Source organism: Branchiostoma belcheri, unplaced genomic scaffold (assembly GCF_001625305.1).
Source record: "Branchiostoma belcheri isolate BF01 breed outbred unplaced genomic scaffold, Haploidv18h27 scaffold1, whole genome shotgun sequence".
NCBI classification, from domain to species: Eukaryota; Metazoa; Chordata; class Leptocardii; order Amphioxiformes; family Branchiostomatidae; genus Branchiostoma; species Branchiostoma belcheri.
Genome location: NW_017802379.1, coordinates 3,410,375 through 3,433,153, shown reverse-complemented (window position 1 = coordinate 3,433,153; position 22,779 = coordinate 3,410,375). Strand labels below are relative to the sequence as shown.

General features: G+C 37.4%; 1 protein-coding gene across 2 annotated transcripts in view; it reads right to left on the bottom strand.

Moving 5' to 3' along the window:
• LOC109467254 (sterile alpha and TIR motif-containing protein 1-like) overlaps nt 1–22,779 on the bottom strand; it is a 38,858-nt gene that overhangs the window by 8,446 nt on the left and 7,633 nt on the right. The window contains exons 5-9 of one of the 2 annotated variants that reach the window (XM_019765195.1): nt 18,692–18,927; nt 17,997–18,005; nt 17,690–17,798; nt 17,044–17,233; nt 14,618–14,739 (exon numbers count right to left, since the gene is read on the bottom strand). In XM_019765195.1, the coding sequence (XP_019620754.1) occupies nt 14,618–14,739; nt 17,044–17,233; nt 17,690–17,798; nt 17,997–18,005; nt 18,692–18,927 (666 nt within the window). The remainder of the gene's footprint in view (nt 1–14,617; nt 14,740–17,043; nt 17,234–17,689; nt 17,799–17,996; nt 18,006–18,691; nt 18,928–22,779) is intronic. The other variant, XM_019765205.1, reaches the window with a different exon arrangement.

The window sequence follows — 22,779 nt, the reverse complement described above, 5'->3', positions numbered from 1 at the left end:
GTCCACAGACCGACAGGCCTGTTCAGGCCCGCGGCTAACCATTGAGCCCAGACCTCTCATGAATTCATCACAAACTTGTTAATTACACAGGTGTGAAAATGTGAATTCTCATTAATTCAGTGGTTTTCATGGGGTGTTCATGAGGCTAATTGGATGCGGTCTGGATGCGGGCTGGCTAACTCAGGCCGCGGGCTAAAGTTTAGGACTGCCAGGCTAAGCTGCTGGGCATGACGGTGTGTGTTCTAGACCGCCAGGCTTGCAATTTTTAAAGTCAAATATCTTGATAAATTTGTACATTCTGACCATAAAAAAAGCAACCTGGTACTGAAGATAGCATGATCTTTCCAATGGCATGCAAAAGTTCACTGTACATCCAGGAATAACAAAGTTGAAAATCAGGGGTTTCAACATAGCTGTCTCAAAATTCGGAAAGTGACATTCCAAAATTGAGGTGACCAGTGTTTAATCTACTGTTTTGATACATGGAGTGACGTTCAGGATTTTCGCTATATAGTTGTCAGATGCTCTACATGTAAATCTCACAATTCTGCCTTAGTGGCTGTGAAATGATGGCATTGTGTATTATTGTGCTGCTATTATATATATATAGTATTGTGTTTGAATAAAGCAATGACAACAAGAGTTCCATGATCTCATACCTTCGCCAAATGATGTTAACCCTTGCGGGTGACGAATTATACAATTTTAATCATTGATTTTGTAAATAAGAGCCTCATTTGAATGGATTATATCAGTTGATCATATTCTCCATCCAATGACAGCCTTATCATAACAAAAAGGCTATTATAGCACTTCCTCATAAATTATGCAAATGAGGTCATGATTTGAATAAATTATGTTTATTGATGTTCACCTTCACTTAACTTCCAAATGGGGCAAGTATGAAATTCGGGGTGCAGCAGTTATAACTATGGAATTATAATAATTTGACATTAATTATGCAAATCAGGTCCTCATTTACATAATCTATATCCTCAGATGTTTTTCTCGTTCTCAAGTAGATGTCACAAGTGTTTCATAGTTCTATTATCGAACAAAGCAGATTTATAGAATTTCCTCATTGATTATGCAAATTAGCGCCTGATTTGCATAATTGCCATCTGATTATGTAAAGCATCACTTCAACTACCTACATACCAAAAATCACGACAATACGTCAACCGGTTCTTGAGTTATCGTCCTTCAAATTTTTTCAACAAATGCTCCTGCAGTTCCAGAACAAGGCGCTAGGGGACCCAAACTCATGTCACTTCTTCCCTACCCCAAGAGCTATCTACCATCCAAAATTCGTGACCCTAGCATGTCCAGAACATGAGATATCAAAACCGGAAGTTCAGCTGCAGTACCTAGGAAAGCCGCCAGGGGGCCCAAAATCTAATCATTTCTAGGTCTCATGAAGACCTACTGACCTACCAAGTTTCATTCCAATCCATCCACTGCTTCTCGAGTTATCTTGCTAAACCACACACACACAAACACACCCACCCGCACACACACAGACAAACGCTACTGAAAACATAACCTTCTTGGCGAAGGTAAAAAAATTATACAATGTGGCTACAAGACCTTTTAAGGAACACTGCTATGAGAATCCTTTCAAAGGCTTTGAAAATCCTTTCGAAAAATCCTTTTGAATTTTACTTCTTTTGTGTTTCTTTCACAGTAAACACTTTGCCAAATTAAATTCCCCAAACTCCATTAGATCGCTCTCTTTTTAATTTCAAGATGAAAACTCCTTGACATTACACCCACGGGCAGTCTCATAGTAATTTCCTTTGAATTGTACAAGATCTGTTATTACAGATAATTATAATGTGCTGGCAATTACTATGCACTTTAACATACTGTGCTGGAAACTGCAGGGCACAGAGTCACGACGGTCAGTTGCTAGGATATTCTAGGATATTTGTTTCTAGGTGCATTGGGCAAATTTTTTGATAAACCGTCAAACATTTTGCAAAATAAAGAATGTATCGTGGAAGGGAAAATTACACCAAAATAAAATAAAATCAACAACTGTACATACTTCAATGTTGGCTTTTTAAGTTACATAGCTGATTTGTTAAAATTCTGCTCTCAAATACAACTATTTTGGGGTTTTCAGAGTGCCATTTTAATGCAAAAATCATTTAAACTGGCTACAAATATTACTGCAACTCTCAGATTTTTGTATTTTTTGACAACTATATAGGAATGAGACTGAAAAATTGTGTTTTAGGATTTTCTAAATTTCTGACTTTTAGTATGATAGTTAATGTAAAACAAATTACATTTTTCTACATTTTTTATACTCAATTACTCATACAATGTATTTCAAAATCAATACCTATTTTTTAGAAAATGCCTGAGATACGATTTACTGGAAAACCATTACTGTAACAGTTAATTTTAAGCCATAAATGATTGCTTCTTAAGTACATGGTGTAGATGAAGCTGATCTTGTAAGACCAACGAATGCCTGCACGGATTGCTTCTTAACATGATGTTGGCATGCATGACATGCCACCTGGATGGGGGGTGGGGTAACTGATCCTGTCTTAAACGCTCCTTACGATGTTCAAGGCCACCAGAAATGACAGAAGCTTCACTGCATATGTTACATGTCCACATCACACAGCATACATACATTGTCCAAAAAATGTATGTATTTGTGAAAAAAAGCCTTGTTTTTTATGATGCAAGACATGGAGGGCCATCATCGTAGCTACATTTTGTACTAGGCATCATCCAAGGTTAATGAAGAGAAATTCTTTATTTTTATACCTGCAATAAACAACAGCACACAAATGGGAAAGGACAGTGATAAATCTAGATCTACTTTTGTAAGAAAATAACTGCTCGCTAAACCAAATCCCACGTAGAGATGAAGTAACCTATTCCAAAATGTAATCTTTCCCAAAGCATTCTTAATGCATACTGTAAAATCTGAATGTGCGGCATCCCAAATATCAAGAGATTACATGCACAGCAAAAGCAGACGTTGCAAAAAAAAAAGTTGAAAATTTACTGCATTCAATGATGTACCAAGGGATTGTCAATTTGCTGGGCACAATTTTGGTATCCCACAATGGTTTCTTCATGATTGAGAGTCTAATTATAAGGACATGATGGGGTATCAAGGAAGTGTGCCTTAATCTAGTTCACTGCATTCATTCCTATGGGAGAACCCAAAACCAAGAGTGTTTCCTGCAAGAAAACGACAAAAATTATGTTAGAACTTGCTTGATGGATGTTGATAGCTTCAATTTTTTTTTAAATTGTGGTTTGATAAAAGATCTAGATGTGCCCTGAAATGTGAGTTCTGCCTATATCCTTCCTATAGTAAGCGAACCGCATACCATCGAGGCTTCCATAAACCCAGTTACAAAATGTAGTACATGTAAATAATAGTCGTGTAAGCTACTTCAGCCCTTGGCAGCCACGGTGGTTGTAGTGAAAAATTGGATTTTCTTAACAGGTCAATCGAGGCAACAAGGGCCAAAAGAGGTCTCTTAACAGATTGCCTCTTTGCCGAAGAATAATAACCCCAGCGCAAACAATTCAATAGTAAATGTGCACAAGTTAATGCTGTGCCTTTACCAATCCACGTGTGAAATGGACTTTCATGGCTGTTAGTTTGGTGCTTAGGGCTTTCATGTGCAGCTAGAATGGCCATTAGAAGTACTAGAGGTAATACAAACTCATTTATAAAGCTCTTCTTATCAATGATATTGCCAGCTACAAAGCTAAATGTTAGAATCAATGAGACGCACTTGCAATTGTGTAAAGCCACTGGTCTCTTTGGGAACCTACAATGTACATGTATCTATTAGACAAATTTTATGAGATAAAGAAAAATTCATCCATGAACTTGTTAAGACAGTATGGACCTCAGCAAAGTCTGAAAAAGTTAAGAAAAATGCTGTATACCAATTTAATGGCAAATTGGCAATACATCAATTTAAAACTATGAAATGAGGGAGGGATTATGTTAGTAATACCTACAATCCTACATCTCTTTTGAGCAGTGGTTATTCAACATCGTGCAAAAAGAATGGTGTGACTTAATTAGCTTCAATACAATGTATTTGGGAGAGACCAAATGGCACAGGGAACTTTCTCGAGGATACTTAGTACGTGCAATGAATATCAAAAACATGGCTGTTTTGCTGAATGTTGGTAATCATGTTGTGTTTCCTGTTGCATGTATGTAGGTAGGGATTATCTTTTTTTTTTTTTTTTTTAGACCTTGGTCGATCAGCTTGAAAAATATATGTCCCATGCAGGGGTCCACAGTCAGTACAAAAAAAGCTAAGGGTCAGCAGGTTTTTATAGTGTCGGTCAGGAAACAGGAAACAAAAAATTCTATTTCCTAGACCTGAAGAGTAAATAGCAGAGGATTGTTAGTAAATAGCAAAGGATTCAATGCTTTTTTTCCACAGTGCATTTCTGAGATGTGCTGTACTGTAGATACTTTTCATTCAGAGCTACAATGTACATGACCTTAGATGTTGGGGCTAGCTGCTCATGACACACAATTGGAACATAAAATAAATTGCAGTTTTTTTTTGAGTTGGAGAGGTCATCATTTCTGCAGATTGGAAGCCTTGGGCTACATCAAGAACACTTTTTGGTTCTCTGATTTTTGCAGAAAAAAAATCTGATACAAAAATAGAGAAAATAGAAACATCTTGTGGTAGACTCATATGCTGCAAAAGGAGACACAATGTCACCACACAAGGCTGGCATATATTTTAAATAATAATGGCTTTGAATCCCATAATAGGTTTCATAATCTAGCTATGTACTAAGCACTACATTTTATTGGTAAGTTTGATATTGTATATGCAATACAGCTACATGTATGCAGTACTGTGGTATACTGTTTGTAAAAGCCTTCTTTTTACATGGGCCCCTTTGATACTTTGATATATTGTTTTGAAGATGGATTTCAAACAGAGACTTCTGTACATTATTGGGATTTGTGGTCTGTCATGAGTTTGATGGACCGAAATGTGCCATAATTTTGACAAAATTGCCGACGCTAAGTTGCCATTTTGCCTGATGGTATTTAATGGACTGGAAGGATGTATAGATGAAGCGCTGTGGATGTCATTAGCTACTATTGATTGAGAAGTAGTTCTAGTATAAGATTAATGAAATACAGAATGAGCTATTTTTATATCGACATTGAAATGATAGTTGCACAACTGTACATTGTAGTGTGTCTAGATCTGTTTTAGCATCTATAGTTTGGAATTTTTGGTGGTGGCTCCCCTGGGAATGCCTCTGGCTGGTAGACCGTGAGTTAAACTTTGTATTCTGATATGGTTACACACTAGCTTGTAGAAGCTGGTGAGGCAGGCAATCCTCCTTCTTTCCTCCGTAAAACATGTTTTTCCAAAATGGAATTCTTAAGCCCGTTAGTTCGATTCAGGGCTACGTACGAAGATTATGGATAACATAAAAGGCCTGGCAGCCACACAGTTGTGAACCTACAGTTGGTTACCGACCAGGCAGAAACTTGAGACTTTGATTGAAAGGCAACCTACGAGATGGTTCACAAACGTTATCATACAACAGAGAGTACTTCGTATAACTAATAGATGTGCACAAGGTCGTACAAGGACTCCTGCATTCATCCTCAATGTACATGCACACGGATCACCAAAGTTATGGGATGATGTGAAATGATCCCTCTATTTGCGCAATCAATAGGGGCACAGCTGTATTCATGGACCACCTGTCATGAAAAGACATTGGAATCATTGATTTATTTCTTTAAGTAAACATGTGATTCATCACGGAGCTCTAGCGCTAGCTGCCATAAATTGTTGCTAACTTCCCGTTTCATTCAAGCACAACCGTCTGGAAGTGTGGCAACGTGATGTGCCACAGGATGCAGCTGTCACCTGAAGAATGTTCACATGTACATCTAGAAACGGGTCAGAGACCATTGAATCAGATGTTTTGTTGGCAAACAGAAGCAAAACTCTCTGGCATATAAATGTTCCCAGTTCTGTGTGGCATGCATATCATGCTTCACTAATCATATGAAATCAAAATTGTATGTATTTTTGTTGGAAAACTGAATAAAACAACTTTCAGATATGTCTAAGAAAATTTAGTCAACTCTTAAAAATGTCATAAAAACCGAAAACCATCACAACTATTATAAATGATTGACTGTATATAATAACTTTTGCAAAAATGTGTAAATCAGAAGTTAAGAATTGTAAGAGTCAGTACAAGAGTATATTGATTTTTTGCTTACAAATTTCTCATTAGTTTGTGATATACATTATCAGGTAACTAGATTGTAGGTACATGTATATGTAGGTGACAGCTAACAGGTTTTTTAGGTCCAGATATCTTACTGAGGGATGATGGTAGTGCAAAGATGTCAATTAGCTGAGGAATGAATCAACTTTCAACATAAAAAGTAGCAAATATAGGCACATATATTAGTACGGTGTTCAGAAAAATGGATTAGGTGGATGTGTGAGTGGGTGGCTGGGATAGATTTATGTAGAAATCTAGTTGCTGCTGGCTTTATCAAGAACAGTAATGCATCTATTCCTCAAGGAATCTGTAACAAATGCCTCCATCATTTCTTATCAACCTGATATCTGTACACATCAGCCCTAAATCTACACTCCTAAGTACCATAATGGGTGATACTGCTGTGTTGAAAGAACAAATCAGGGGCTTACAGCACTGTACACGTGCATTTGTAGTTAAGATCTGAATTTGAGATACTCTGAAGATGCACTTAGTAATGCACATTAGTCATGTATCATGAATAAAGATGCAATTCCCATTGAACTACAGGAATACAAGATTTACATGTAAAATAGCCATCTGGAACCTGCAATTTGAAGGAAAAATTGAAGGTTGCAAATGAAAATGTAAACATCTGGCAAATTTGCAGGCTGGAAAAATTCAGACTTGGTGTTATGAAACCTAAGTTGTATGTAGCTTTCTAACTTTACCAGCTACCATAGATTTTGGTTTAAATGTCCCATAAGAATTTATTAATTTGAAGAGATAATGTTAGAGTTCAATATAATGTTAAAGTTTCTGTACTGTTTTCAGAAATTGGCCACTAAAACACCTAATAGTATCAAATCTAGCAAAGGGCACTGAAAAAGTATCTTCAATTTCTGTCTACAGTGTTCTGTCTACATTTAACTTTCCCATGCTCCCCGAAATACTGTCTTCTTCCTTTGATTCCATTATTTCCCCTGTGTACTGGTTTAATATAGGTTACAAGTCAAACCATCAAGGCTAATTATTATAAGAAAAAGATTATACTGGACACAAAAAAGGTACCAAATATGTACCATACTTTACAATGCTCTCCTATACATCAGAAAGTTGTAACAGTAACTGTTACTGTATTTTATCTCTAACTAATAGAGACTCAATCAACCATTGACAACGCCAAAACAACTGCTGTAGCAAGTTGAAGAATCAATTATTTTGGCACATGATACAAAGATGAGGCAAGGATATCTTTGATCCCTTGGGAAATTCTACCCAGGATCTGTAATTTGTAACTTGGCAACATCCATTAGGAAAATCAAAGAGCATGTCGACATACATCTATCATTACTGCACAACTAATAACATGCAATTCATTCATTACTTATTTTTACATCCGTTGTCTGCTGTGGTTTCAGGACATGCGACTTTCAAGGACAACTTCTACTATATTTTATTTTTTTGTACATGGGAGTAGAGGCCTGGTCATAATTGCTACATGTATGATAGGTTTAATACTGTAAAGGCAAGTTGGGAAAGATATAGGTGAGAATTGCAAAATTAATGCTTAGTTTAAATAAGGACAAATGATGGATAAATGATTACGGACAAAACTTGAGACTTTTCAAAAGTACACGGTAAAGTCTACTCAAAAAGTTTTGTTCTTGGAAATTAAAACTTCTCTTTTCTTGTAGGACTGAAGAGAATTATGTAATGATACAAATCGTAAACAAATGTCTTGTAAAACATTAGTCAGCAGAATGGATGAAAAGTTGATGGCATTAAGGCCCTAAAACATTTCACATTAGATATGTTGTCCAATCAGTAGCTTGGCTGTTGTGACGATTTATGCTGAAGACCTCCACATGCGCAGCTGGTACTAACCAAGCACGCTGCCTCGGTCTGCCCCTGGCACGACAGTTAGAACTCCACGGTTCATTACCTTCCTTAAGCTGCTATTGACCTTCAACACTTTCCTCCTACGTGACTTGTGCTGCCGTCACTGTCTCATCACCACTGTCTTGTCAGGCTCATCCCACAAAGCAATAAATCACTTATTAACTACGTGTGTAGTTAGCGCCTGTCTATCTCCCATCAATACACATGAAAGGCTCCTGTGACCTTCAGCAGACTCGGTGGAGCCATCTGGACTTTCCCTGCCCAGCTAACTCCTCTAGTAAATTATTCATCCAATTTGGAGATGTTGGTACTATACATTCCCTGCCAAGAGGAGACTATAGAGGTTGGCTTTTGTCCCTGAACCGAGATTATTTACAACAATGCAGGTCTGGGGAAATCTTTCTTTTCTTTCTCCTCACTAAATGGAAGTCTTAGCTGTTGATAAAAAGTTTTGCCTGGCTTGACTATGCTCATGACAAAATAATTGAGTATTGCTGTAACATCAAACATACCGGTAACAACTCTTAGACCAAGTATTTCAAACATAAATTTCAGGATTTAGCTTCAAATGCATGTGCATTCTTACATTTTACCTACAAAAACATGAAAGTCTTTTGCCATCCAAATAAATAAAATGGAAAGCCTTTTGCCATCCATATAAATAAAATGGAAGCTGTATCTTAACTGTTGATAAAAGTTTTGCCTGCCTATTCTCAAGACAAAATAATTGGGTCTTGTTGCAGCATCAACCAGTAACAGCTCTTAAACCAAGTATTTCAAACATAAATTTCAGGAGCTAGCTTTAAATGCACAATCATGCATTCTTACATTTTACCTACAAAAACATGAAAGCCTTTTGCCATCCATAATAAATAAAATGGAAAGCTGTATCTTAACTGTTGATAAAAGTTTTGCCTATTCTCAAGACAAAATAATTGGGTCTTGTTGCAGCATCAACCAGTAACAACTCTTAAACCAAGTATTTCAAACATAAATTTCAGGAGCTAGCTTTAAATGCACATGCATTCTTACATTTTACCTACAAAAACATTAAAGTCTTTTGCCATCCAAATAAATAAAATGGAAAGCCTTTTGCCATCCTTATAAATAAAATGGAAGCTGTATCTTAACTGTTGATAAAGGTTTTGCCTATTCTCAAGACAAAATAACTGAGTCTTGCTGCAGCATCAACCAGTAACAACTCTTAAACCAAGTACTTCAAACATAAATTTCAGGAGCTAGCTTTAAATGCATGTGCATTTTTACATTTTACCTACAAAAACATGAAAGTCTTTTGCCATCCAAATAAATAAAACGGAAAGCCTTTTGCCATCCATATAAATAAAATGGAAGCTGTATCTTAACTGTTGATAAAGGTTTTGCCTATTCTCAAGACAAAATAACTGAGTCTTGCTGCAGCATCAACCTGTAAAAACTTCTAAACCAAGTACTTCAAACAAAAATTTCAGGAGCTAGCTTCTAATGCACGTGCATTTTAACATTATACCTACATAATGGCTATATAAATACACAAAACTACTTTGCAACCCATATCTTGAAATAACAAATCTTTGTGCTGAACATGTGTTTAACAAAAGGCAGACAGGTAATGGCATAGTATTTGACAGTTGTCTTATGCTTGCACAACTTTGATCCCTTGAAATACATCAAACATTCCTGATGTTTTACAACAACAAATCTTGTCTGAGCATGTGTTTAGTTCAAAGCAGATGGGAAATACATGTATAGCAAGGCATTTGGCAGTGGTCTTAGGGTTATAAAACTTTGATCTCTTGCAATGCATCAAACATTCATGATTGACACATCCCAACATGCACTTCTCCTGTTCTGTATGCACAGCTGAAACTCAGCACTAGCTGTTCAAAAACAAGAAGTAACATACATGTCTGGCCTGACATCATTGGTCTAACCCATCCACATCAAATCTCAGCTACCACACACAGTCTGAAACAGCATGAAAGTTAACAAGATTATGCAAAACTTTTTACACTATGGATGTACATGACTTAAAGAACAAATACCCTTCGACAAAACTGTGAGCACATTTACCATTCAGGCTATAAATCTATGTCACAAACAGCAGCAAATCTATACTCAATCATTGCTGCAATTCAGAGTTCATGATATATAATTGTTGGAAAGGTTCTGGTGTAATAGTGATGGTTTTCCGTCAACGTCTTTGGCTCAATTAACAATAACCAGGATTTCAGCACCAAGAACAGCAACACATTATTTCAAAGGTTTTTAAATGTATTAGATTATGTTGTTACATTTGTGGAACAGTCCACTTCTACTGGTATCTATCAACTGCCAAAGTATTCTCTTATGGACTCAGTGTGTTAACCCTATTCAGACTGAGTGTGTGTGGGGAGGGGGGGCGTTCTTTTGAGGCCCATGCCAACTTTCATCTCCTATGATGGCAGATAGCTTGAATATGCATCTTGACATATATTATTGTTGTTGCTAGGAGCAATAAGTCATAGTACACATTAATATTCTATCATAGACATTTCTTGTTAATGTTTGGTTTGATAAAGTTTTGAGGAAAAACCTATTTTTGCCGGTTTTTAATCCAAAAACTCACATAAATTATGTCATTATTATATCATAATGACACAAAACAAAGTTGCTGACACATGTATGATTTAATTTTACTATTACACCATTCTCTGAAAATTTGGTGGTCTTACGATAAGTGCTTGTTGAGTTACAGGAGGCGGACCTAAAAAAAGCCTGGACTGAATAGGGTTAATTGCATGTGTGTGGACTAGTATCTAGAAATAGTACCTCAGAAATGTACTTCTGTGCAATGACGAGTCTGTGCAAAAAAGAAACAAAAACTTGTAAATGAAACTCGAATCTTTGTGGTGGTGAACAAAAGATTAGGCCAAAATCTGGTTAAGTGTACATGTGTATGAATATATTCATTCTGAAAGGTTGGGTAATTCGCACAAGGCCCAGGAGGTGTGAGTGTAATGGTGTGTGTAACTGAAAGGCCAAATCTGCTCTGACATCTGTGTGAGAGGTCTACAGCTGACTTCACTGATTTGTGACACTTGGAATTGCAGTCAAAAAGGTCAGGACAAAGTGTGCAGCTGTGGGTCACAAAATGCTTTTTCACAAGAGGAATCTGATAGGAGGAATCTGCCAGTACCTGAAGTATAGAAGATGTCAAATTTCTACCTAGCTTACAATAATTTGAATGAAAAAAATGTTTAATTACTTGAAGAAAGCAGTGAAATAAAGATTAAACAATATGAAAGTACTGTCGTTGCTAGAAGATTTATTGACATTTTACTTCATGCCTTTGACTATGACACATGTTACTGAAAATAGCAATCAATCATAATCAAACCTGATTTTTATGTACATGTACAAGTGGACTGGCCCACAAATGTAACAACATAACCTAATACATTTAAAAACCATCAAAATGATGTGTTGCTGTTCTTGGTGCTGAAAGCCTGGCTGTTGTTAAGTGAGTCAATGACGTTGATGGAAAACCATCAGTATTACACCAGAACGTTTCCAAAAATTGTATATCATGAATTCTGAATGCCAGCAATGCATGTTCACTTAAAACTGTACAATTTATTGGATATGATTGCCCATATTGCAAATTACCTTGAGAGTAATGCTTAAAAGCATAATGTTCAGAACAGGCAGAACAGTCAAAGTTCAGGAACAAAAAGGACCTGGCAGTTAAATACCACCGCAATTAGTCGAAGTAAGCCTCAAATGTCGGTCTGCCCTTTCACATCAACGCACGAGAGACTTGTTATGCAAGGAATAATCTTTTGAACCCTGCTGAGTATCTTCCCACTCAGCCTTGTTAAGAATTAACTTCCAACCTTATTTAGTGCATTAAAATGCATGTAAAATCTCGCAGGAACAGACTTCCTGGATGCAAGCTGCATCTGGTCATTGGTACTAAAACTAAATCCAGTATTTTAAACTCAATAGGAGCAAATAACGACATCAAAAATACCCTGGCAGATAAGGTACTTTCCAGGGGTCTCTGAGGACTTTTGGGGTGTTCTAAAATCACCTTGTAGTTGAGTATGGAATGTTCTTTTCTAATGTTTTTTTCCTGGAAGTTAGTAATTGCAAGAATATGATTTTTGCCCATTGGCGTGATGTCACATTGACGTCATCAACACTGCAATTGGTCAAAGTAAGTCTCAATTGCCTGTCTGTTCCTGTCACAGCAACACATTAGGGACTTGTTATAAAATGAAATCTCATAAGCCCTGCTGAGGATCTTCAATATTCGACCTTATTTAGTACAGTGAAATGCATGTAAAAATCTCATGAGAAAAGGTGGCTTGTCTAGTTTTTGATCTGATTCTGTCCTGGATTCAAATTGCTTCCAGACAATGTTAAACTAAACCAGCGTTTGGAACTTATCAAGAAAACTTCCAATTACACAACAACTTCAAGTCTGCAGGAATGGAACTCCATTGACATTCAGGAGAAACGCCAATCATTTTCTGAGAACTGAAATCAAACTTCACTGCAAAAATAGACACTGAAATGCATCTAACAAGGCATTCAATCAATGCGATCTATATGTTTAGCTCATATTATCGAGACATTATGACGAACTAGGCTTGGAGTCCATAACATACAACATACAGGACATAGTGAGATCTAACTGACTAAGATAATACTATTGGCCACCTCCAAAGAATGGACAGTGACAAATGGCCTAAGAAGATCCTCACACTGGATGTGGAAGGCCCAATCCCTCGACCAAAGAAGAAAAGGTTTGACAATGTATGGGAGGACTTCCACCACTTGAATCTGCATAACTACATAACGTGTTTGGGAGAGCCACACCCCACGCACGTTAAAGAACCCATCACACTTATCGAAAAGAGTAGGTGACCTTCCTGGTGAGAGTGGTTCAAACCTTACAGTCTGGTCTCAGGTTTGACATCTTGAAGAGGTGATAGTCACCTGTTATGTCAATCCTTCCACAAATGTGGTAAATCTTCATAAAATAAAATAAAGATAAAAAATAACGTCAAACCACAGGACAGAGGCAAATGGCAGGCAGTGCCATCAAGCCTTAGTATTGCAGTGCAAGCACATCTAACCCTTGGAAGATGGGGAACAACGACGATAAACCAGATAGAGTGATTGTGAGTGAGCAATAAGCATACAAAATCAAAAATTAAAGTTTTCGTGTGATAAAAGTTGTGGAAAGTTGTTGAATCAAAAGAACTTTTCATCATTAGCAGAATGAGGTAAGTCATTTGGCGACCAATTCTCTTCTTGGTTAAAGTATCAGTCTGCAGGGAGCAGGTTCAAGAGCAAAATAATAAGCTTGATGTTCTGTGGCGATCCTTCTTTTTTGGGCACTCAAAAGATCAGGTTACAAAGATTGGTTAATCATCATTAATCTGAACTGTCACAGAGGATCTGCTGGAAGATAAAATGTTTTTACTCGTCATCTGCTGTCTCATTCATCTTCATCATACAAAAATCATTTTGTATAAGATTACAATATAGTAACCCTTTATCCCTTAAAAAGAATACATCTTTTGAGAAATCATATTCTGTATCTGTATAGCCAGATAACTGTACTTCAGTACAACACATCAGCTTTTACTTCATGCACATTGGATTATGTAACATATGGAAGGACACGACAACTGTCAAGCCTTTGCAATGAAAACAGCATGACATAAGCCCCTCTAATACTGAATATAGAAAGGCAATATGAGCCTCAGCCACCAGAGAGGATACGGTTGATGGAAGAAAAAAATGCATTAAGCAGTTGATAAGGGAGACACCTTTGGCAGTGCAATAAGCTAGGAGTAAGTGAGAACGAAGAAAACAAAATTTGAATTTGAAGATGGCACATGAAAACTTATGCAATGAGTGTTGCATGGTCTGGTTAGAGTCTGCATCAAGATTTCAATACGTCAATTTTAAAAAGACATTTAAAAAGAAGAAAACCATTTCATGATAGCAGAACTTTATCCTAACACTAAGGTAAGTTGATACTGTACATGGGCATGTATGCTACCTACAGAATGAATTCATCATGATGGCCTGTACGTATACATGACCGTATAATAACTTTTCTTTTGCTACAGCCACACTCAGTCTGATCGCCTTGAAGATGTGGATAGGCTCTGGTTAATTCATGAGTCAAAATATTCCTGAAGGAACACACGAGTGGTATCATACTATGTTTTTATACAAAAAAAGTACTAAGTCTTGGTGATAATATGTACCTTGTCATCTTCCTGCTTCCTTTCCATTATTCTTTTACATGCTATTTATGTTATGATTATCATTAGATGATTGTCTAAATCAGTCATACATTTTAAAACACTAATGTTGACGCAAAAACATTGCTTGCCACAGTAAAAAAATAAATTATGTACATGTTGTCCTGAACAATGATGGTACATGTACTTACTTGATGCCATTGAAGTAGCACACTGCCCTCATGTCCTCTGGGAGATCTTCTGGTTTGGGCCAGTAGAAGGAAGACATGACAGGAACGATATTGCAGCTGCTTTCAATGGCTGCAACAATCTCCTGTATGAAACATACAAGTCTTACATGTATAATAATTATAGTACAAGGTACATCTAGAAATCATAGTTTTCTCTCAGTTCTGCAGGATGGAATCATTTTTTTATAACATCTACATGTACATGTACAGCAAGATGTTGCCAGGTATGCCAGAGATATATGTATCTCCAATACCATAATCTAGGAAAATACCTGACAATAATTGATTGTACATGTACATACAGCACTGTATTGTTTCATGGAACTGTGAACATCCTTAAAATATGACTTTTGTTCTCCTTTTTCTAAAATAAAGACGTAAACTGTTGCCATATGGCACCAAATTTGTATACGGAAAGCATCTCTTAGGATTACAGTCACAGAAGCTGAAACATGGATGTTGTTCAGCACATTTGTTACAATCAATTCAACATATACATGTAGCCCTGATGCCGCAGCTGATTGCTAATTGACTGTAATTTTCACATTAAGTGCAGCACATCCTTCAGAATTACAAACATTTGTATCATATTTTGTCATGCTTCATGGTGATTTAACAGTTAGATTAGCAGTAATCAGCCAGAAAAAAAACCCACAAAATATGATAATTTGTATTGCTCTGGTTGACAGTTATGACAGTTCTGACACAGTAGCTACATTTTGTATTACTATCATTTGGAGGAAAAATGTTTTAATACAGTTATCATAATTTTACTGCCTGCCAAAAGTTCCATACAGTCATGTATCTTGCATAGCCCAAGGCTACTGCTGCTTAAGTTATCAAATCACTGCACATACAGACATTTGTGGATACATATATTGGTCATGTCAGTGAGCATCTGGCTTCAATCTAACTCTAAATGTCAAATGATCAAGTTTAAGGCTTGCTAGCTGCTATGCCATGAAAGATTTTTGCCACTGCATCAGTGAATTAAAGTACCTGTCTCTCAGTTGTCAGAATATTGATGCAGCAACTCTTCAAGCTAAGCAACAGCGAAGCAATTTGGTTAACATAACTACATCCAAATTCAAGTTTAGGCTGAGGGACCCAACAACAAAGTTTTCAAAGTCACAATCTGCCTGCAAGTTGATTAGTATGATGGCTACATCATTGTAAGGTGAACAATCCCAATTCTTTCATGACTAATGGGTTTTGCTTTTGGAACAAAGCTTGTCCACATGGCCATTATATACATGTACATGTAAGGGCTACATTCATAATGTTTGATGCCTTTGATGTTAACAATTACGTCCATACCTCACCCTAATGGCCTCTGACATTTAGCTTTAAAACCAAGTCTACAAAACCTGACAGGTGTCTTTCAAGTCCAGTGAAGCAGATTGTATAAAGTCTTAAAACGTCTTTGATCATTACTCTTCAAGAAGAGAAATCCATAGGGTGAGGTTATTTATCTGAGAGATCAAGCAAAATAAACAAATCCAAAATGTTTCATCACTTTCAAAGCCTTTTGCAGTTTCAAACAAAAGCTTAGTTTCTTAATGGCACAAAACCCCTTAAGGTAATGTATTACAAAGCCAGATCCATTCAAGTGGAACTTCTAAGGATTACACTGAAAGATGTGTACCATACAGACATGTACTATATAGTCCCCAACCCTCAAGCATGGGCATGGGACAAGAGAAGACATTATATTAGGGACATTTTGCACAGGAAGGGGGACTTTTTATAGTACTGATAAAGCAAGATCTGTCAAAAACAGTCTTTACTAATTACCGTGGGAATAATCTACCATGATCTAAACTGCTCTTCTTTGTAAGAATAAAGGAACTGAACAAACAACAGGATGCCCTTTATTCCAATTTCTTCTTTGCTCTGTTTGTTCGGAAATATCTTAGTAATGTAGGCCCTAAGAGGTACATTTTCTGAACTGTAACATGTATTGAAGACTTTGTACTAGGCATAAAAGTTATGTATGAACCATTATATATATATAAAACTTGTACAATGTCATGTAAACATGACGGCCAACTTCTTCCGTCTATCTCAAAGCGTAGCTTAGATATATAGTGCTTGAGATGCTTCTTGTAATTGTATGCTTGCTCGATAGCTGGGGTGCAATGCAAATTTACCCAGTCACTTGCCTTACTAACTCTTCTTGAAACACCATCGTATGAACCACCATATACATGTACAAATAGCCATCGGCAAAAAAGTCACTTAGCAGTGGTAAGTTTTCCAGGCAAAAATCATGCTTGACACCAAAAAATGTCACTCTTTACATTTCAGTGCAAAGATCAACATAGATGACAGGGGCTTCCAACTTTCAGTAACACCTCCTAAAACTGACAAGTTAACATTTATCTTACCTTTCTCACCCAGTCCTTTCCCTCTGTGTCTGTAAGGCATCTATCCAGTGCATTAGGCGTCAGGACCAAGATGAAGTTTTTGGCCTTCTTGACGTTTTCCAGAAGTTTGTTGTCAAATTTTCCTGCCTCCAGCTTCTCAACATCAATGAAGACATTGAACCCTCTAAGCTGAAGGTGGACCTTCAACAAGCTACGAATTGCGACAAAATATGAACATAAAAAAAATCTAAGTAACGTTACACATTGACAAGATCTTAGTACATAGTTTACCAAAATTGGAAAGGACATGTTGAAATCATGAACCATGTGATTATTGTAGCCATTTTTGCAGCAAATGGAATGCATGAGCCTTCACTGGTTATTCTAGATTTTAAATTATTACTCCCTTAATACATGTCAGGGCTCTAGCCAGCTCCAAATGTTTTTTCATCAGCCCAGGATCATGATCGAAATCATGGGGTTAAAATGGTTGTCAGTGGTCCTTTGGATGTTTTTATATTTTTACCCTAGATTTTTGTTGATTCTGTCAAGGTTGACAGATTGGGTTTATATTTTTCCATCAGATGCTGCAAAGAAAAAACGGGTGCTAGCTAGAGCCCTGATACATGTAATATGTAGTGACAAAAGAGACTCCAGTGCAAGTTACCTTGCTAACTGTGAACCAGTAGCTCTTCTGTAACTGATGAAAACGTCCAGTTTGGGGGCAATACTCTCCTTGGATGGGCTGGATGTCTCAGAGGACAGGGGGAACAAACCTATGGACAATTGATGAAAATATATATTAAATTGAAAGTTAAAATATGACATGTCTGAATAAATAATTGTGTGAAAATTCGTCAAAATTATTGAATTAAAAAAAGCAATTTGCATTGAAACAGAGATCAAAGACTACAAAAAAAATCATCAAAATTAACAAATCAAATAAACAATCAAGATAATAGCTTATAACTTACGAGATCCAGCTAGGGGTAAAAAAAATAACAAATTGAGTATAATAATCAATTGGAGCATAATAATCAAAATAATTAAAGTCAACTCAAAGTCTTTCTAACAATGAAAATTGGGTTTTAATTAGGGCATTCAACTAGAGCCATTCCATTATAAATATAACAATAAAAATTAATAGTGTTCGACAAAAACTGCACACTCAAGAGTCTTAGATTTCGATTTCAAATAGAACTCATATCAAAAGCTTTGAGCCAGACAAACATGTATATTATTGTATAATGTGGTCTTAGAACAGTGGATGGCTCACATAATAGGCTGCCAAGATACATTGCATTCACAAATTGAAATGAAAGAAAGCTTTGCTGACATAAGGTATAATTCTAACTTAACTAATGATTTTTTATGCAACTTTTATGTTCCTGTCACCTTGAAATATTTGACAGGAACATAAAAATTGCATAAAAATCATTATTTCAGTTAAAATGTAGACCTTATGTCAGCAAAGCTTTCTTTCATTTGAAATGTGAACAAAAGACATTCATTAATTTTTCAGCATTTGATCAGAGACGAGCAGCAAATGTAGCAATTACAGATGAAGGTTTGAACTTGAACAAACAGTGGCTTGTCACGAAAGAAAGTGCTACAACTTAGTGACATTGAAATGCCACTGTGTTGTTTTGTAATAAAACATTAACAATACCTTTTATGGCATTTTGAATTTTCATGCGATGAACACCGTTTGCTATCCCACAATCCTCCAGGAGGTGGTCTTCAGTCAGCCACTCCAGGGTGGTTCGATCAATCCCACAATGCACCATGTGGTAGGTGTACTGCATGTATTCTGGCCCCACCCTCCTCAGCCAGCGTCGCAGTTTGGTCGAGTCACAACTTGAGTAGTCTGCATTTGTCTTCAGCTCCACCAGTTCTCTTAGAAACCTGAAGAGTGGAGACATTAAATTTTTTTCGTTTATTAAAGAAATATAATAATAACATAATACATAAAAACATACAAAGAAAACCTTGTGGCAAGCCCCTCCCCCCATACATAATAATACAAACATGGGGTGTGACAGGTTACAAAGAATGTTCGTCTCGAATAGAGTGGAGACATTATTGTTAAAATCCTGATACTGAAATGATTTGGATATTAGATGTGGCAGTTTCAAACAGTACCTTCTACCATCTGCACAGTATCAAATATCTGCTATAGTACAGGTCCTTTAATGTAATCCATTATTAATTGTAGCCATATCCTATACCAAACTACCGTGTACAACCCAAAAGCTTAGCCTCCTGTGCAGGCCCTCCGGCGGGTGGAAGTTTTAATACTGCATTTTGTAGAGTTTTTTTACACGTTCTTTTAATTGCCGGCCATCCTACAACCAGCCGCCGAGAGATTGCTTCCATCCGCCATGTTAATATTATGTACAAAATACGCATGTTTTCCTGATTTACGTTTAGATAACTAGCTTTGATACATGTCTGTTACATGCTGATCGGTAATAACAGTTTGGAACTGTCCTGGTGCTGAAATGCCTTCCAACTGGTTAAAATGTCATTAAAAACTCTACAAAAAAAACGCAGTATCAAAACTCCCACCCACCCAGAGACCTGCACAGGAGGCTACCAAAAGCTGTATAAAGAATCTTCCAAAGTTTCTGAGTAATGTTCAAACAAACTAACATTGGTATTACCATAACCTGAGCTTGCTGAGAGATACTTTGGAAAAAACCGAAAATCGATATGTGATGTGAATAATAAAATGTTCCTTTGCAGATTTCTTGGAGTAATGGACAGACATTTAACATCTTCTGAATGATTTGTGTCAGTAAAAGCTAAGTGGACTGACCTTCCACAAAAAGCACTTAGTAAGTCCAGTACACCATTCATAAAGAAACTGACTGCCATCTCTGTTCAGTGACTATTTGTGTCAAGGATGCATACACGCATTTCTTTGAGAGGTATCAGTCAAGACGTCGATTGAATACGAGATTAGATATGATTTTGTTTGTTGTAAGAATAATAATTCATACTTTTGAATGGTTACATATAATACAAATGTGTGTGCTGTCACCAAATATGTCAATCAAGGTCTTCTTCATAAGAATATTAAGATGGCTAAACAACTGTTTGAGGTAGATATGGAAGACTAGCTGTGTGTAACATTTATTCATTCTTACATATAAATCAGCTGCCTACAGTGCCTGTAACTTAAAGTGACTGAATCAGATATGCTATGCCAAGGGGAATACTCAGTCTGGTGGATCAAATAACACAGATACATGACGTTGTGCAATTTGGCCAAAACATCTTAAATTGATCTCAGCAACATGCTAGACATGACAGGTCCAAAACATCCTCTATCTATCAACAACATAGCAGTATGTTAAAGCTAGCATGGAGAGGGCAATCAGCAACTTGATGCTATAATGTAGACTCAATCTTGATGGAAAATTGGGTCTAGGACTAGGAGCAATCCTTAGTTGTTATGTCTGTGCATGCATGTGAAAATTGAGCTCTGTGAAGAGCTGCATTATCACCTGTGCTATCAGAGGTGGTACAATTTACTGTCGAGTTAGTGGGAAATACAGGCTATCAGTGGGGGACAGCCCTCTCCAACTACTCTCAGGGTCACCAAAGCTTAGGACTTAAATCCCATGAAGTTGTGTGTCTGCCAGACAGGCATTTTGGTGGCTTTAGATGTTTGTATCTTGGAGCGGACTGACGCCTTTAACTGTGTTTCACCAAAATTTTTCCGCGGCATGCAGGGGTTGGTGGTAGACAGCAGTAAAAAAGTGATGAAAGAATTTTTGAGGGTCCAAAATTTTCTCATAATTTTCACCATTCTGCAAAATGTTGTTGGGTGAACTTTGATTTTGTACCGGTCGCTTAAAATTCTCTGCTAAAAAGTATAACTTTTAGTGATAGAGGGTGATTTGAATCTGAATAGTTGGGTAAAACAGCTGAAGCTCTGACTGGCTCTGAATGACACAATCCTCTGTATAAGAGCATGGTCCCAGACAGTAGTTTGATCCCTGTCACAGTTTACAGCTTGAGAAATATTCCAGACCTGATCCCATGAATGACATAAAGGACGTATGAATGGGGACGGGTGTCAGATTAGCTAGATTACAGCTTGAATAGGACGGATCCCAGTCTGATAGCTCTAGACCAAAGCAGCGTTATTCCCCAGAGCTGTGCCACAGGAAATGGCCTTGATGGATTTTCTAAAGTTAGATACATTTGGCTGCATGTCAGGTTCTCTCAGGACTGATAGGCTGTCCGTAGCCTGAGTCTCATACCAACTGTTTTCTCTGTGGAATTTGGGTCTAATGTAATGATAAGGTAGAGATCCCAAAGTCTAATTGAGGTTGTAGGGGCAGTGGGTTTTCAATCCACCATGTCTTGGGCCTGGTATTGGAATACCCAGCATATCAGTAGAACATCCTGCGCCTGCGCAAACCCCTATTTTTCATGTTTTTTGTTGGATTTTTGGTCAAAGTTGCATCAGAATTTTGCCTGTTGCAGATGATATTTTTTCTGACAAAACATTTGGAAACTCCATGTACAGATGGAATGTTTACCTTATATGCATGAATACGACCTTATATATGACATTCTGCCAATTAAAAGTGCTATGCACAATACGTTGCAGGTTTCAGGCAGGTGCAGAACGTTCTGCCAACATGCTGGAATACGCAGCGCATTCCTCTCCTTCCACCATGTGCACAGTTTTACCTCTCCAACCAAAGTCAGGTGCCCAATTACACCTGGGTGGAGTAAGAAAAGCCGTGTTAAGTGCCTTTCCCAAGGACAACCAGCTTTTAGCAAGTCTTCAGACCCTTGACCTGCCAATCCCTTGTCTGCTAGCCTTAGCCACTGACACAAGTAATTTGGGTCTACAGTCTTCAGGGCTGCTATAAAATGTTCTTCCATGCAGTTCAGCCAGGTCAGACAGACTGCGCATTACTGCTCTAAGTTACACTGCTGTGCAACGTGATGAAATCTTGACAGTCAGGAACACACTTCTTCATGATCCAAACTCCGTATCATATATCATACATCAGGGCCCATCATCCTTCACTTAACCGCAACGGGAGCCGACATTGTCTACCAGATACCTTTCTGTATCTATATCGGTATAGCCAGTAGAACCGCCCTTCGGCATAACACACCAGCTTAATTGGCGACTTTGACTCAGTGTTGATGTCACACTTCAAAGAAGCCACTTGACAAGCCTTACTGGATCAGTCTGCTCAGTACTGAGGAAGACCAGAGTGACTGGTCAAAAGTTCTAGGTGAGAGAACTTCTTTCTGTAAATGGATCTAAAGTTTAACTTAACTACCAAGCTGAACACAGATGAACTTTCCCAATCATGTACTTGTATCATGGCGACTGTGGGAGTGGACGTATTGATTATAAATCAGGATGGTACCCAAAGAAATATCAAAGAACGCTCCTTAAATTGGATTACGTTTCATTCAGGAATCTTCAGTGTGTATTGCACAGTTCACACACAGTATTGTATAGTTTAGTGTACCATGCCTTGGCAGTGCATGGATAATTGATTTTTCACCCATAATTAGCCCAGGGATAAGGACAGGATGCCTGCTGCCTTTCATTTCTCCCAAGATCCTACTAATAGGAGTGATTAAGTCAGGAAGCACAAGCTTCACATTGGAAGCAGACTGTCTCTAATTGAGACTTTGAGATTTAATTGGTATGAAGGAATCACACTCGTCTCGAAGTTTTTCCTTCAGACACCAAGAACCCTCTGAGAAGGAATA